This window comes from Mirounga leonina, unplaced genomic scaffold, assembly GCF_011800145.1.
Source record: "Mirounga leonina isolate KUSES-001 unplaced genomic scaffold, KU_Mleo_1.0 Mir_115, whole genome shotgun sequence".
In the NCBI taxonomy this organism is placed as follows: Eukaryota; Metazoa; Chordata; class Mammalia; order Carnivora; family Phocidae; genus Mirounga; species Mirounga leonina.
Window position 1 is genome coordinate 73,492,917 of NW_023270268.1, and position 18,602 is coordinate 73,511,518.

General features: G+C 42.9%; 1 protein-coding gene across 1 annotated transcript in view; it reads right to left on the bottom strand.

Annotated features, from left to right (window-relative positions):
• MCF2L2 (MCF.2 cell line derived transforming sequence-like 2) overlaps positions 1-18,602 on the bottom strand; it is a 239,307-nt gene that overhangs the window by 35,314 nt on the left and 185,391 nt on the right. The window contains exons 19-22 of the mRNA XM_034999667.1: positions 16,006-16,098; positions 15,201-15,293; positions 10,739-10,810; positions 8,525-8,650 (exon numbers count right to left, since the gene is read on the bottom strand). Coding sequence (XP_034855558.1) covers positions 8,525-8,650; positions 10,739-10,810; positions 15,201-15,293; positions 16,006-16,098 — 384 coding nt within the window. The remainder of the gene's footprint in view (positions 1-8,524; positions 8,651-10,738; positions 10,811-15,200; positions 15,294-16,005; positions 16,099-18,602) is intronic.

An 18,602-nucleotide genomic window follows, 5' to 3' on the forward strand; every position in this document is an offset into this window, starting at 1 on the left:
TTTGAGAGAGAGAGAATGAGAGACAGAGAGCATGAGAGGGAGGAGGGTCAGAGGGAGAAGCAGACTCCCCACTGAGCAGGGAGCCCGATGCGGGACTCGATCCCGGGACTCCAGGATCATGACCTGAGCCGAAGGCAGTCGCCTAACCAACTGAGCCACCCAGGCGCCCCATAGTTTTTATTTTAAAATGTACTTATACTCCACCTCATTTCAAAAATTTGATCTCTCTTATAAAAATATATACATTATAGGCAGACAGAAAATAACCAATGTACTTAGGGTGAAAAAAGATAAAAAAAAATAAGATGAAGAGGTTGCACATAAAACCCCTACAATAAAGCTATGTAAACCTACTGTAGACTAGGCTAGGACCTTCTAGTGGGCCCTACAGAGGGAAACACAGGGAGTCGTATGATACATTATGTTCAAAGACACACCTAAACCAGTTGTTCAGAAAATGTACAGCAATTCCTATTAATAGGACATGAGATAAATTTCTCCCATGGGTCCTGGTCCTCATAAAGAGCCACTGAGTCAAATACTGAGCCTGTCCTCAGCCACATCCCAGAATAGCTAAACAAACGGATTTTAGGTAAAGCTGTTCCTGACAACACATTTGGTGAATGTGGAGGCATTACTTCAAAGCACAGCTGTTAAAAGCCATTCTAAAAGAAGCCGGAATAGAGAACCCAGAAATGGACCTTCACCTCTGTGGTCAACTAATCTTCGACAAGGCATTGAATGAATATCCAATGGGAAAAAGACTCTTCAACAAATGGTGCTGGGAAAATTGGACAGCCACTTGCAGAAGAATGAAACTGGACCATTTCCTTACACCATACAAAAAATAGACTCAAAATGGATGAAAGACCTAAATGTGAGACAGTAATCCATCAAAATCCTTAAGGAGAACACAGGCAGCAACCTCTGTGACTTCTTGAAAGATACATCTCCAAAGGCAAGGGAAAAAAGGCAAAAATAAACTATTGGGACTCCATCAAGTTAAAAAACTTTTGCACAGCAAAGGAAACAGTTGACAAAACCAAAAGACAACCTACAGAATGGGAGAAGATATTTGCAAATGACACATCAGTTAAAGGGCTAGTATCCAAAATCTATAAAGAACTTATCAAGCTCCACACCCAAAGAACAAAGAATCCAGTCAAGAAACAGGCAGAAGACACGAACAGACATTTCTCCAAAGAAGACATACAAATGGCCTACAGACACATGAAAAAATGTTCAACATCACTTCTCATCAGGGAACTACAAATCAAAACCTCAATGAGATACCACCTCACACCAGTCAGAATGGCTAAAATTAACAAGTCAGGAAAAGACAGATGTTGGCGAGGATGCGGACAAAGGGGAACCCTCCTACACTGTTGGTGGGAATGCAAGCTGGTGCAGCCACTCTGGAAAACAGTATGGAGGTTCCTCAAAAAGTTGAAAATAGAGCTACCCTATGACCCAGCAATTGCACAGCTGGGTATTTACCCCAAAGATACAAATGTAGGGACCCAAAGGGGCATATGGACTCCAATGTTTATAGCAGGAATGTCCACAATAGCCAAACTATTGAAAGAGCCAAGAAGTTCATCAACAGATGAATGGATAAAGAAGATGTGATATATATATATAATGGAATATTATGCAGCTATAAAAAAACCCCGAAATCTTGCCATTTGCAACGACGTGGATGGAACTAGAGGGTATTATGCAAAATAAGTCAATCAGAGAAAGACAGGTATCATATGATCTCACTGATATGAGGAATTTGAGAAACAAGACAGAGGATCATAGGGGAAGGGAGGGAAAAATGAAACAAGATGAAACCAGAGAGGGAGACAAACCATAAGAGACTCTTAATCTCAGGAAACAAACTGAGGGTTGCTGGAATGGAGGGGGCGGGGAGGGATGGGGTGGCTGGGTGATGGACATTGGGGAGGGTATGTACTATGGTGAGTGCTGTGAATTGTGTAAGACTGATGAATCACAGACCTGTACCCCTGAAACAAATAATACATTATATGTTAATAAAAATTTTTTTAAAAAAAGAGTCAATGCTCTTCCTGGTCTTACTGTTCCAATCACAGCCTAGAAGTTCCTTTGACTTGTAATTTCTGGAATTCTTCAGCTCATTTCTGGCTTTATCCTTCGTCCATTCACTCCTCCCCACCTACCCTTGGAGGTGAGTCTCTCCCTCCTCTATCTTTTGATTCCTGTTTCTTAAACATCTGTGGGGAAGGAGGAGGTTTGAGACCAGCCAGCTGTGGGGTGGGTATTTACCCCAAAGATATAAATGTAGTGACCCGAAGGGCACCTGCACCCCAATGTTTATAGTAGCAATGTCCACAATAGCCAAACTATGGAAAAAGCCCAGATGTCCATCGACAGATGAATGGATAAAGAAGATGTGGTATATATATATATACACAATGGAATATTACTCATCCATAAAAAAAAAAAAAAGAAATCTTGCTATTTGCAATGACGTGGGTGGAACTGGAGGGTATTATGCTAAGTGAAATAAGTCAGTCAGAAAAAGACAATTATCATATAATCTCACTCATATGTGGAAGTTAAGAAACAAAACAGAGGATCATAGGGGAAGGGAGGGAAAAAGAAAACAAGATGAAAGCAGAGAGGGAAACAAACCACAAAAGACTCTTAACCATTGGAAACAAACTGAGGATTGCTGGAGGGGACGAGTGTGGGGGGATGTAGTAACTGGGTGATGGACATTTAGGAGGGCATGTGATGTAATGAGCACTGGGTGTCATATAAGACTGATGAGTCACTGAACTCTACCTCTGAAACTAAAAATACATTATATGATAATTAATTGAATTTAAATTGAAAAAATAGGGGACTGCCTAAATAAATAAATAGAATTAAAAATAAAATTAGTGGAGACATAAAACATAGGCATATCATTACATTTTATTAATAAAGGTTGTCTAAAAATAAAAATAAATAAAAACTTTTTAAAATTTTAAAAGAAAAAAATAAAAATAAATAAATAAAAGAAGCCAGAATGATGGGGGGTTGGGGAACAAATCCCAGTGTGCACTCTCTAATGACCCGTAGAGGGCTGGGTGAGGTTAGTTAAGGTGTCTGCCGAGGCCATGGGCTGCAGAGGAAACTGCCCTGTCTATAGCCCTGCTGAAGAGGCAACCTTAGGAAGTGATGTTGCCTTTATCCCCCCGGCTCTCTCCTCCTCATCCCTCCAGCAGCCATAGCTGTTTGCACCTCAGTAGGCAATTGACCAATGGTTACGAATCCAGAGAGGGGCCAGTCCCTCACCACAGAGGCCAATCTGATCCCTGTCTGAACTGAGGCTGTAGGCAGCAGGAGTTGTAGCTGTGAGATGCTTTATAAGAGGGCAGGACGTGGAATAAACAATAAGGTAGCCGAGCAATAAAGAAAGTGAGTCACCAGAAAAGCAGAAACTATGAGGAAGAGGGAAAGATGCCGATGGAGGGAAAGAACCAGACAGCAGGTGGTAAGAGAAGACAGCAGGTGTGTGGATGTACCTGGCACATACAGTCAGAACACACAGGTAAGAACCCCCACTCTCTCCCAAGCCAAGGCCCCAGAACTCCTATGGGTCCTGGAATTGTCCCATTCCCACCTCCACGAGCCTGGCTCTGTCATTGTGCTGGCTCTTCCCAAGGCTCTGTGGTCACCTATTCCAGTAAGCCCATCATTTCTGAAGGTCACTGGAGGGAATTGCTGGGTCTTTTGAGTCCAGCTGCAACAGAAGGGTTGCATGTGACGGGATTGGACATCTCAATACTCAAGGCCCACCTTGCAGTGGCTGAGGGTGTGTGCCCCATGCAGTGCTGATGCAGGGCAGGTGCATGCATATTACCACCAGCCAGGATGCATGCCTGCATGGAGGCAACCCCACCTCCCAAGGGAAAGGGCAGGGGGAGTTCCTCTGAGCAAGACCAAAGATACATTTGGTCATCTTTTCAACCATATGTATCCTTTCTTTCCAATCAGACTGCACTTGGTCCCAAGGCCAGAGACCATGTGCATGACTCTTGCAGATACATGTCCCCTAGACACATAGTATTTATTCATTTACTGGCATGAGTGCCTGGGAGGACATGAGTCTAAATGCTCAGCACCATGAGGAAACTAATTCAGTAATGCCCCAGTACTAGGTTGAACAGTGTCTCACAAAAAACTCATGTCCACCTGGGACCTCAGAATGTGATCTTATCTGGAAATAAGGTCTTTGCAGATGTAATGAGCTAAAATGAAGTCCTACTGGATTAGGGTGGGTCCGAATCCATGACTGGTGTCCTCATGAGAAGAGAAAACAGAGACACAGACACATACATATAGAGAAGCCAGTCATGAAGACAGGCAGAAGTTGGAGTCATGTAGCTGTAAGCCAAGGAACGCCAAGCACTATGGGCAATGACTAGAAGCCAGGAGAGAAGCAAGGAAGGATACTTTCCTGGAGCCTTCAGAGGATGCAAAGGCCTGATAACACCTTGATTTTGGACTTCTAGCCTCCAGAACTGTGGAGCTTGTTATGGCAGCTCTAGGAAATGAATATATCTGCAATCAGTTTTTCCACTAGTGATGGCCATCACTTGTGTGTGTTGAATCTAATGGATATGAACTCAGAGATACAACACCATTTGGTATTGGCTACCCCAAACAAAAAAGCAAGTGAAAAGTCAGATGGCCTCTTCCATATGGGAAAAAATGGCAAAATAAACTAGTAAATGTTACTACTTTTTGTGTGTAGAATTTTGTAGGTAAGAGCTCTGGTTTAAGAATTTCAAATGTGACTACATCAGCCAGATGAAGGATCTGGCTGAGAGAGTGTCTGGTGAAGCTGGCTTCCAGAAAGAGACCACTTTTGGGTGCCCAGCTTTTCATTCCTGGCAGTGACAGCAATATGGCCGAGCTATATACTTCTTGCACAAAGAAGGAGGGAACATCTGGATAAAGGAATCAGCACAAAGCCAGTCCAGAAACGAAAAGCAGAAACTGTATGACAGAGGAACCCGTAATTATAATCACTAGAAGCAAAAGGGTTCCTTCCTTTCCAAACTGATCAAGTATCCAAATGAATCAGCTCTGAGGGCCCTTTATTCAGCATCTCCCAGGTGCCAGGCACGATGCAAGGTGCTTTTATTATGACTTAATCCTCATTTACTCCTCACAACCACTCTTGACATAGGTGTCTTGAGCATGGGAAGATGTGTGGGCAATCCCACGGAGTCGTTAAGATTATTTACTTGGCTTTATCTCCGCAGCCAACATTCTGCCCAGGGAAGTGGAGACTGAATCAGAAATAAAATACCTGGCCTTAGTCCACAAAACTTGCAATAAAAATACTTCCTTTATTGAATGACATAAATTTGTTCCAGAAAATAAAAATGTTTCATTCAACCTTTATTATTCAACTTCGGAACTTGTTCCTGACCAGCCAGGATTTAAAAGGATCCTACATATATTTCTATTTTTTTTTTAAAGATTTTTTTATTCATTTGACAGAGAGACACAGCTGGGGGAACACAAGCTGGGGGAGTGGGAGAGGGAGAAGCAGGCTTCCCCACGGAGCAGGGAGCCCGATGCGGGGCTCGATCCCAGGACCCTGGGATCATGACCTGAGCCGAAGGCAGACGCTTAACTGACTGAGCCACCCAGGCGCCCCTACATATCTCTATTTTATGTGTTAGATTGAATAGAGGGGAAACTTTTTTTTTTTGGCCAATGGAAGGGAGTAAATGACATCTCAGTGTTCCACAAAACAAACTTCCTTAAAACAAAAAAACTTTAAAATTCCTGTGATTGAATTAAATCGAGAACTGAGTGTACCGAACAGGACTAAAATGTAAATATCAGGAGGGAATTTTTTTTCTAGTTGTTTTAATTATGCATTCATCCACTCAGGTTCAATGCCTTTCCTTTTCAAAACCAGGTCAGTATTGGATGTCAAGTAGAGAAACTAACAGTTAAGTTCTGGGTTCATCCACCCACTCAGCATGTGATTTTCAGCACCTTGTGGTAAGGTTCTACAAAGCTGAGTCAAAGAATCTTAGAATCATTACATGTGAGTTAGGAGTAGCTGAGCTGTTAGTAGACTCTAAACAAAATCAGACGAAGAATGCATTGAGAGAATGAATGGCACTCTGGATAGGGAGTGAAGAGATCCAAGAAGTGGTCCAAGCTGATGCACAGTGTGGTCTTGGGTGAGTTAACTCTTCTTTCTGTGGATCTACTCATGAATCAGAAAGGGAAAATTTCACTGCCTTCTCTTCCTTAATTCAATAGGATTATACAAAACTGTCAGGGTAAAGTAGCTAATGTACTAGATGTAAAGCAAGTTAAAATCTTAGTGAAAAAACAACAACAGAGTTTATGTCAAAGGTGCAATTCTGAGGACATATGGGAGAAAAAAGTTCTTTGCATTTGATGTAAAGAATCTCTACAATTCTATAAGCTGGTTCATCTTATTTGCATGCAAGCTGGCTTGGAATGAAATTAGAGTAGATTGCTATTTACTCACATTTTACTAATTATTTTCTCATAACTTCCTCCCCCTCTGATACTTACACTCAGAATAATAACTGGGAGTTTCCTGCTCTGTGAATGGTTTCCGGGACATTCATTTGATTCAGGGAAGTGTATATCTAATAGGGGTCACTGATGCGTGTTCAGACATAAAAAGAGCAGAAAGATGTCCCAAAATGATTAAATAAATGGCTCCCTCGAGTTTCCTTAAATGAAGAAGGAAAAAATTATTACCAAGAAAATGATCCCCTCTCACGCATACCTTGTGGTTCATGAATACCCTCCTGAATCATTCATCAGTAGTACACAGAGAGCACTCTTGAGTCCCAGGGGACTGTAACAGCATCACTACCTGGATCACTGTGGGCCCAGTGGGGCTGCTTCTGAGATGCTGGCCAGAGAAATACCAGGAGGGAGGGAAATAAAAAGATCATGGGGTTTTTTTGCCCCTAATTAATTTGCATGGCTTGACTTAGGGCCAGGAAAGAAAAGAGTCATTTCTTTTGCCCAGACCTCAATGAACAGTATGTTAAAGCCAGGTAAAAAGGAAAAGGAAAAAGAGAGAAGGAAAAGTGTCTGTCTGAAGTGTAATCCTCAAAATGCTTCATCCCTGTGTGGTAGACAGAATAGCCTTCCAGAGAGGTCCGCATCCTAACCCCTGGAATCTGAGAATATGTCAGGTTACATGACAAATGGGAATTAAGGTTGCAGATGGAATTAGGATTGTTCATCAGCTGACTTCGAGATAGGCCGACACCGTGGATGAATGGGTGGGTCCAATGTAATCACAGAGTCCTCAAAAGTGGAAGAGAAGCAGAAGAGAAGGTCAGGATGATGTGAGTCAAGAAGAACTTTGACAATGGAAGGAGAAACCATGAGCCAGGGGATGTGTGGTGCCTTGGTAAGCTGGACAAGGCAAGGAAACAGATTCTCTCCCAGAGTCTCCCAAAAGGAAAGCAGACAGGGTGCCTGGGTGGCTCAGTCGTTAAGCGTCTGCCTTTGGCTCAGGTCATGATCCCAGGGTCCTGGGATTGAGTCCTGCATTGGGCTCCCTGCTCAGCGGGAAGTCTGCTTCTCCCTCTCCCACTCCCCCTGCTTGTGTTCCTACTCTCGCTCTCTGTCAAATGAATAAATAAAATCTTTAAAAAAAAAAAAAAAAAGGAAAGCAGACACCTTGATTTTAGCCTAGTGAGACTGTGTTATATTTCTGACCAGTGGAACTATAATATAATACATTTGTGCTGCTCTAAGCCACTAAGGTTGTGGTAATTTGTTATGACAAAGATGAAAAACTAATCCACCTGAGTCAAGATCTAGAGCACCCCCCAGTGAAACCCAGCTGAATAGTAATGATGTTCCAGTCCCAAGGAGCTAGCTCATCTGGTTCCAGAGGGTGGCCTGCCTAGAATTCCTGGGACTGACCCGCTCAGAATTTACCCTCATGCCCGTGTTGAGAGGGCTCAACTCCCTAGCACTGCCTCTTCTGGTATTTTTCTTCAACCATTTGGATTACAGCATATACGATATATTCTTGTTGGTCCTCTTCTGAGATCTATGACATAAAAATGGAGTTAGACTTTCACTTAGGACCCATTTTCAAAGGACTTTGCACAGAGAAAATCTGAGGCAAGAAGGAAAATCTTTCAATTTTTTAATAGTGCCATGAGTCAGAGAATAAATTACTCCTTCAGTACCTTCCTCTGCCCATCTATGTTCTGGCCTCTGAGTTCCTGGTCGTTCCAGAGTGTGGGTCAGTCTCAACATTCAGGACCCCAAGGAATCAAACCCAAGACTCCTGAAAATGCTGAGAGGCTGCCTGGATTCCCACAGCACAGATTTGCTGCACAATTTAGGCTACTTTCCTCAGAGTCAGATTCCTTCACCACGGGTCACCTCTCTACCTTTGCCACAGCATCTCCTACCTTTGTAATATTGTGCCTGCCCTTTGCTGAACTGTTCCCACACTTGCTACAGCCCATACCGGACATCCAGTGACTGCTGCCAGGTCCACAGCCAACTCACAGGACTCGATCAAATCCTCCATCATGGCCAAAGCTTGCTGTAGTTCAGCTGAGAATGCGGAATCCTTGGTCCTCTTTGGCCCATTCTGCGGAAACCAAATGCCTTGTTGGAAATCAAAAGGTAAACCATCTAACCAAGTGAACCAGGGAAACAGGACAGAAATAAGGAGCCATGGATCCAGCCAGCACAGAGACGGAGAAGGTGGATACATGGATCTCTTGCCCTGCTCCCAAAGAATGGTGGCTAAAGATACTTGCTGGTTTACATATATGATATACACACTAGCAAAATCATCGACCACACCTTCTGTACATGGCACTCATGAAGAATGGAGTTCATAAAATCATGGACATCATGCTGCATAAGAAACATACTGACCTTCTTTAAAGCATGGAAAACCCAGACCCTTTAAATAGGCTGCTCTTCCTTTTTACACCCCTAGCCCAGGAGCCTATTGAAAAGTAATATCTGAGTATCATATTCCTGAATGTAATGTGAAAGTCCTATTCTTATGGGTAAAATTATACTTAAAACCATCGCAGGGAGGATATTTGTAATCTCCTATAGAAGCAGAGAATGAGCTTCCATGTGGAGGTTTACTCATGATTTACATGTAAATGCCTGTTGAATTTGCCACCTCGAATCCCCACACCCCGCCCCAGCTCTGCCCTTCCTCCCTCTTCTCCTTCCCCAGTCTTTCTCACATTCTATCACCATTAAAGACATCAAAGAGATAAGCCAACAAGGTCTGCACCTCCCAGACAGGAAGACTCAGCATTGAGGGCAAACACTATAACTGCTAATTCAAGAGACCAATGTTCCAATTATTACTACTGAGACACTTAGGACATAATAGGGATGATTGTTTCAGTGTGCAAGTCTTTTGCTTACAGTTCCAGTATTTTATTCCCCTGCTACCTACGTGGCATATTTATCTGTTCTATGGTAAATACCAACAAAAAAATTTTGGCTTCTTCCTTTTTTTTTCTTTTTAACATATCAATTTCTATAACAAAAAACAGACAGCTCTTTGCCACCCCTCCCCTCCCTGTATAGTCCCATCTCTTTTTGTCCTCTACGTGTGATGTAAGCAAAGGTTTGTGTGTTCTCCTGATCTCTGCCTAAGCACTGAGGATTAGCTTCTTTGGATCAGAGATATGAGTGACAGGGCCGATGAATGGGAGGGAACACGCTGCTTCCACTCAACAATCTGCCATGCATTCTTACCCTCTCACTCATATAAACATGCTCCAGGTGCTGGGAGAAGACAACAGACTCTCTCACCTGAGTTTTTTGTAATATATCAATAAAGGATTACATTCTTACACCAGGGGTCTTCCTCTTTACCCAATGCTTAAAACGCAACTTCCTTTTAGAGACTCAACTGTTCCAATTCTCTCTCCTTCCCACTAACCCTCCTCCCATAAACATAGCAGGTAGCTACTTTTACATTGTGTAATGCAGGGCTCAGAAACATCCTTACAAACATTATTAAACTAACTCAGCCTAGCTCCCCTTGCTCCAGGCTATATTACCTGTGTCTTGAGCTTCTCTTAATTTCAAGGAGTCCCTACCATATATACTGAGCAGAGAAGGACTGCTCCTCATGTTTTTCTTGTTAAAATTAGAATATTCTATAGAAAATTTAAAAGAAACCCCACTCCTAAGTCACAGATTTCTTCCCAGTACGGTATGGTCACCATTTCTTCCGAGGGAACCTTGGCTGTCTTAGAATTCACACCCACAAACACACTTAGAGGTGAACAGGGCATAATGTATGCAAATCAGAAATACTACGAAGTACAAACAAGTAAATATAAATCATACATAATCCTACCCTGCAGGAAAACCACAGCAGAGATTTTATCATATTTACTTCCAGTCTTTTATGTAAGCATTTTACACATTCACTTAATTTTGTATTCCTGTTAAAACATTTTTATGTAGAGGAAAATAAATATATTACTAGTTATCCTGTTACAAAACCTCACTTTGAAATTGCCTTTAATTTTTTTGTTTTTTCTGTGACTACAAATTATAAGATACATGCTATTTTAGAAAATTTAAATAATAAAGATCATAAACAAGAAAAACAAAATTGCTATAAATCTGCCCACACATAGACAAACACCATTAACAGTTAGTTATATAAAACAATATTTATATAGAGTACCTTAGCCAAGCCTCCTTCTTGGTCACCGGAGTCTATCCCCAAATCCTCAGGAGACTCAAAATCCAGCAGACCCTGCATTAACCCAGAAGTCTTATTGGAAATCAAAAAGTAGAATGCCAACAAAATCTACTGTGCTATCTCCAGCCAATGCTAAATTAACAGAGGTTGTACTTTCCACAAACAGAATTATATTGGACACACTGTTTTGTAGCCTGTTTTTTCTCACTCAACAATGTATCATGAACATTTTTCCATGACATTATGTTTTATTTTTTTATTTATTTATTTTTAAAGATTTTATTTATTTATTTGACAGAGAGATAGCGAGAGCAGGAACACAAGCAGGGGGAGTGGGAGAGGGAGAAGAGGGCTTCCTGCCGAGCAGGGAGCCCGATGGGGGACTCGATCCCAGGACCCTGGGATTATGACCTGAGCCGAAGGCAGACGCTTAACGACTGAGCCACCAAGGAGCCCCATGACATTATGTTTTAAAACAAGTTTTTTAATTGTAGCAGTGTTGCATCCTGTAGATAAATCATAATTCATTAATCCCCCCTACTTTTAAACATTTAGGTTCAATAATTTTTTACAATAATAATAATGATCTTTGTGCTTTTTTCCTAAGGATAAGTTCCTAGAAGTGAAATTGTCAATGTTAAAAGTTCTTTTTTTTTTTTTTAAAGATTTTATTTATTTGTGGGGGGTGGGAAGCAGAGGGAGAGGGACAAGTAGACTCTGTGCTGAGCATGGAGCCCAATGTGGGGCTTGATCTCAAGACCCTAAGATCATGACCTGAGCTGAAATCGAGAGTTGGATGCTTAACCAACTGAGCCACACAGGCGCCCCAATGTTAAAAATTCTGATGCATACTTCCAAGTTCTTTACAGAAGGACTATGTTCCCATCAGTCATATATGAAAGTTTATTTCACCAGCCCCCACCCTACATGGAGTATTAACATTTAATCAAAAAGTTTTGCCAATTCAATCAACAGAGAAATCCTACCTCACTGTTGTTTTAATTTGAATTTCTCAAATAACTGGTGAGGTAGAACTTTCAAAACAAAAATTTTTGCTATTAACATTTATTCTTTTGTAAACTGCCTATGTCCTCCATTTATTTTTTAATTATTTTCTTTTTTATTTCACCTTTGAGGTATAATTGGCATATAAAATTGTATATGCCAATTCAAATGTATTCAAAATGTATATGGTGATGATTTGATATATGTATATATTATAAAAGGATTTCTTCCATCTAGTTAATTAACACATCATTACTTCACATATTTATCTTTTTTTTTTTGTCAAGAACATTTAAGTCCCACTCTTAGAAAATTTCAATTATATTATACACTGTTATCGACAGTCACCATGTTTTACATCAGATCCTCACACCTTATTCATCTTGTAAACTGAAAGTTTATATCCTTTTACCAACCTCTCCCTATTAATTCTTTTTTCTAATAGTAGTCTTTCATTTTTTTAAAAGAAGAAAAATGAATATCACTCCTATGACATGAGTCGCATTACACAGGAAATCAGCATAACCACCTATTCTAGAACATCCTTCCTATAATAAGCAAAATTTATTATAAACAAATAATGCACCATTTTCCAAATCACATCTTAAAATCCAGGTAAGAAAAATTCTCTACATTAAATTTGATAGTTTTGGGGTGCCTTCGGCTCAGGTCATGTTAAGTGTCTGCCTTCAGCTCAGGTCATGACCCCAGGGTCCTGGGATCGAGCCCTGCATCGGGCTCCCTGCTCAGCGGGGAGTCTGCTTCTCCCTCTGCCCCTCCCCCTGCTTGGCTCTTTCTCTCTCTAATAAATAAATAAAATCTTAAAAAAATAAATAAATTTGATAGTTTCCATACATCACTTAGCCTCTTTGACATAAATCATGACCTCAATAAAAGTGAATTCATGTTGTCCCTAAATGCATCTATTTCTAATATATGCTAATAAATAATACATTGTTTAATCAGCTTGCCATGACTCATTAGACATTATGTACATTATGTATTCAAAAAACTCTGTCACAACTGTTAATTTTCATAATATCTCAGAAAAGATACGAAGCATTTCATAGGTATCATTTCTTTTTGTTTTGTTTTTCAAAATTATTAACTTCTATGAGCTCATTATTAAGATCTGTCCCGTATCTTGCTAATATTATATTTCACCCAATTTTTCATGTGTCTGTTTTTAATGGCATAATCTATCATTCCCTTCCCTTTCTTTTGTACTCGGAAAAAGCCTTCTCACACCAGGATTCCACCATCCTTTCTAAGCCATGAGGCCATCAGTCAGACACCCATGCTCCCAAAGAAGCTGATGGTAGGCCCTGCAGAATGAGCTCTGTCCCTCAGGGTGGAGAACACTACAAAGTTCTTCCTTTCTTCACAGGCGTGCCAGTGGTTTGGACTTGTTTTTCCAGCATGCAGCAAGCTTAGCTATGGGAAAAACTGGTTTGCCCTGAATAGCCTCTCATTGTTTCACACAGATCCCCGAGGAATATTTTATAGTGATTCTGTCTCGTTTCCTGAGTGACATGAAACTAACAAAATTCCCTAATTACTTTTAACATGTGTTACCTCGTTTATGCTCCCAAAAAGCATACCAGGAAAGGACTAGTACTACCTTCACTTCACAGCTGAGGCACCTGGGGCAGAGAGAGGTTAAGTAATTTGCCTGAGTTCATGCAGTCTGGAAGCGGCTGAGCTGGATCCACACCCCGGATGGCTAACTCCTCGGGCTGGGTTTCTAATCACTGCGCCCGTAGCAGTGATTAGCAACATCGCTTCTGTGGGAAAACTCGGGCATTTCAGTACCCGACGGACCCAGACCGAGGTGGTGAAGACCCCCACTCGTCCTGCTCCTTGCTCACTGGGTAGGACTCGTCCAGCTCGGATGACAGTAAAGGTGGGTTGGTCAGAGGAGTGTGAGGGTCTACCTGAGCACTGTATGGAAACACACTCACAGATGCCCCTGGTGGAGGGAAGCAGTGGGGGCTCATCCCCGTTCCCACACTGCTGTGGCATCTCTATGGATAAAACAACGGAAGCTTCCTGGGGGTCAGCCCTGAGCGAGTTCTCTACAGGCATTACCCACTGGCTCCTCACAGCAATCCTCTGGAGGAGGTTCTAGTATCCCCAGCCGACACGTGAGAACACCAAGGCCTAAAACGTCCAGGAATGCCGCACGTGCTGATGGCACGGCCGGTCCGGCTGAGGCTGGGACTGCTGAGGCAAAGCGGAAAGGGGCAGCTTTTTCTGAGGGCGGAATGTTAGGCAATGAGCTTAAGCTCCCCGAGCCTCAGTTTCTTCACACTCCAGAGTCTTTCTGGTGTGTCTGATTGTGGGGATTAAATAAGAAATACATATGGGGGGGGCGCCTGGGTGGCTCAGTCGTTAAGCGTCTGCCTTCGGCTCGGGTCATGATCCCAGGGTCCTGGGATCGAGCCCCACATCGGGCTCCCTGCTCGGCGGGAAGCCTGCTTCTCCCTCTTCCACTCCCTCTGCTTGTGTTCCCTCATTCGCTGTGTCTCTCTCTGTCAAATAAATAAATAAAATCTTTTAAAAAAAGAAATACATATGGGAAGGTCCCCAGTAAAGAGCAGGTGCTTGTGTTTTTTGTTTTTCATTGTTGTTGTTGTTGTTGTTGTTGTTTTGAGAGATAGTAGCCACTGGGCAAGAGCTGCTTATACAGGTTAACTCAAAACACAAGTTGGAGAAGGGGCCAAACCTTTCCCTCAGCTCACAGGCGGGGGGGCAGCCTGACAGGGCCTTGTCTCCCGTTTGGGGTGTCTGGGACTGCTATCCTGTACGTGTGCTGTCGGCAGACAGAGCACGGACCACCGAGGGGTTCAGCAGAGCAAAATTCCCTCTACGATGCTGCTCTTGAGAAAGATCCTTAATCGAGGGATGGAGGTAGATGTTGTAAAAGGAGAAAAGACTCCAGTTTTGCCTTCTGCCTTCCATTGTTTTAATGCACAGAAAATCGTGACTTCGGGGAACATCACACCTCTTTTCTGAAGCTCCTTGCCTCATCTGTAAGGTGGAGCAGATGATATCTTACCTGTAGATACCTTATATGAGAGGACAGGCTCTGGCTGCCTCCCCGCCCTCTCAGTTGCCAGCAATGTGGTGGCGTTCCCCTTTCTCCTTTTGCTCCCCAGGACCTCTCCTGCCCCAAACCAGCCTCCTGAGAGATCCATGCCCTAGGCCGCATGTTGGACCAGCCAGGCTTCCAGGTCCCTTTCAACTCTCTGACTCTTTGGTCCTTCTCCTCACTGAGGTACCCTGCTTTGGACTTGGAGGACAGAAAAAGCCTAAAGGAGACACATATCTTCTTCTCCTTTGAAGAGACGAAGTCACAGCTCTGCATGCCTAAGGAAAAGAGCATCATAGCACACGCGTGTTTTCCCAGCACAGGAAAGCACTGTCTCATCGACTTTACCTTCAACAGCATCTGGTATTTTATAAGTCTCTGGCTTGGTCCTCGGAGATACTTAAAAAGAGGGAGATTGTGATCCAGTTGGCGCTGGCATACCTTTAAAAGCCAGACAGAAACAAATGTAAAACAAAAGCAACAACACACGGAGAGAACAAAGAGGCAGCACTTGAATACAAGAAATGAAACAGGCTTTTGGCGGGGGGGTGGGGGGTGGGGGTGGGGGTGGCGCGGGGAAGAGGTGCAGCTGTGTTGACCAACTTAGTAATGTTACTGAGTCGTTGGGTGCCTTAGGAATAATGTGTCAAATGAGAGAAAGGGGAAAGAGGATGGCTGGGCTAGTAATTCTAGATGCAGCTAGGGGAGCAGGACCATTTACTTCTTTTAGAAAGCAAGTCCACTGGAAGACAGTGGGGTACCTCAAATCCTGAAAAAGGCAGCTTGTCTTTGAGTTGTGTCTATTCAGGTCATTTTGAGTCTAGAAGTTGCATGATGACTCACTAATATCATTCCAAGGAGCCCCAGAATGTGGCCTTTTGGATTTAATTCCTTTTAAAAATTCCCCATCCTAGACAAGGACTCTGGTTTCCTCACCAGGCTAGAGCTGCTCCTCACAGGCCTGTCCCATAGAGACCCAGGGCCGCATCAGAACTTCCAACGTGTCATCTCAAAATAGGACTTTTAATAAACATAAATTCAAATGCCAGATTCCCCTGCCTCGTTCATACTTCTGATTTCTTTAAAGACTTGGCACACATAAACATTGTCCAGGGAAAACCATTTGTGCGAGACTTTGTGATCTCAACATTACCCCAAAGAAGGTGCAGTCTTGACATTCTTGCCAGATTGCCCTAGCTCGGGGCAGATTCTTATGGTATTTAAAATATATTTGAAGATCTTCTTTCTGAGTGGGAAAAGAATTGGAACAAATTAATCAGGTAGCATTTTTCAATAAGTGGACAGGATGATACTGTTTATTCATTCAAATATTCAATAAGCCTGAGTCTTTTCACGGTGTCAAGAACTGGGGATGCACAATAACCTCATGTTGGGGTGACTGTGTGATGGGAAGGTAAATAGAGGGTTCTAAACAACCGTAAGTACTAAACACAGATACGAACAGAGTGCTGTGGAAACAACTACAGGATTCTGATAAATCCGTAAATTCATGAATAGGAGCAGGTTTTAATCTTCATCCTTCCTCCTCTGTTCTTTATCCAGGACATCACTGTCTCCCCAGAGTAGCTCTGCAGTGAGGGACAAAATTGACAGAAAAGGTGCTGGTAGCTGATGGCCCCTCCTCTCTCTCTCCCTATATTCCTATTTTGATCATCGTGATGCCAACTGCAGAAAATAAACCAAGAGACAACCAAAAGATAGAAACACCCCAAAAGGAAAATGTGGCAGCTTGGAGAAAACAACCCAGCTCTAAGTCCTTTGGGCAACCCCCAAAGCAGCAGGCTCTGCCTCAGACATCCCTTTCCACCTACAGCACCAGACTCCAAGACAGGAAACATTATATGACTATCTCAGAGCTAGAGATCAAGACAGATTCCAAGTGCTGTGTGACCTATTTCTCATTGCATCAAAGACCATGAGAGGTGGGCACATACCCACCAGTACCCCGGAAAGGTTGGTCCCAGCCTATGGAGTCAGCTTGCCAGCTTCATCCACTCTGTCACACGCACCTGGACCACTCCAGCTATGCTGGTCACAGAGCCTGTGCTGTCTGGGGGTGGGAGGGGTGGGGAAGCCCACGGGGCTGCATCCTGGTGGATTTCCGTGTCCCTATCTTTCTCAGGCCAACTCTTTTTTTTTTTTTTAAGTTTTTATTTATTTTTTGACAGAGAGAGAGAGAGATAGCGAGAGAGGGAACACAAGCAGGGTGAGTGAGAGAGGGAGAAGCAGGCTCCCCGCCGAGCAGGGAGCCCAATGCGGGGCTCGATCCCAGGACCCCGGGATCATGACCTGAGCCAAAGGCAGACGCTTAACGACTGAGCCACCCAGGCGCCCCTCTCAGGCCAACTCTTGATGACCTTCATGTGGACATAGGTCACTGTTTTCCTCACAGCTTCAACTATGTCTATTTCTTTCCATTTCTGCTTGTGGAAGGAAGGGAGATGGCTCTTGAGAAATGTTCTTCAGACAGGTTACGGAACTAGAATAATAACTCAGAGCTTAACAATATGTTCATTATTTATTCATTCAAGAACTATCTCCTGTGTGACTTTGATGTGCCAGGCACCGTGCTAAGTACACTTGTTAAACGCAACAGCTTCCACAGCAGAGCCGCCCACACGCAGGCAACACTCCTGCCGTACCGCAGGCCAGGCTTATAAAATACTACAAATTGATGCGGCATCTCACCCACATTGGGTCTGTCAGAGCACAAAAACATTGGCCTTTAGCTCCTAAAAGAATTCAAGGTTTCAGGGCTTTCAACACTAACCACCGGAAGATTATATAAAAGTTGGAGGAGATCCTCCCACCCAGTGAAACATCCTCAACAGTCAGCCACCTTTCCCCAAACTTTCCCAGCACCAGAGGCGCATGGTTCTCTCGAGGGATGCTGAGCTGAAACGTGTGCTCCTCAAACCCTCACTCCTTGGTACTACGTCTACGCTTTGAGCAATGCAGAACACCATAGGCCTTCAAGCACCAAAACACGACCGTTGACCTACATTTGCTCTTCAATCCAAAATTCCTTAAAGAAAGGATACACACTGACCAGCAACATATGAAAGTGCCCAACTATCTTCACCTGCTTATAGAATAAATCAGGAGGCTAAAAAAATAAATGCTACCAAAAGCTCCTATTCAGATATGATCGTTTATGCATTAGGATGGTGGGCTCTGGTGGTGGATGGTCCAGGTTCAGTTCTTGACTTTGTCAGTTCCAAACCAAATGGCCCAAGTTCAGTTACTTAACCTCCCTATACTTCAGTTTTCTCATCTATTCAGTGGGTTCACAACAGTCAACTAGGACTACTGTGAGATTAAATGAGACGATGTATAGAAACTTCTCAACAAATGCCCAATACATACGGAGCACCCAATATATGGTAGCTATTGACAAGGCATTTTTTATTTTGTAAAACCCTTCTGCATACACTATTTTACTAGATTTCCACAACGACTTTACATATTGTATGGAGGAGGGAAGTGAGACTCCGGGGGTTTAAGCAACTTAACATGAAGTCACGCTGATAGCAAGTGGCTCAACTTGGCAAGAAGTTACATTTCCTGAGTCCCAGGGCTCTTCCCATTTTGCCTTGTCACATCTCAGAGCTAATGGAACTCAAAGTAAACTACTGACAAATATTATTCTACGTAGAGCCTGGTCTCTGGGGCAGAATCTTCCTGGATTCTGCAGACTATAGAGTCTGATGAAAACATTTGGCCAGAGCA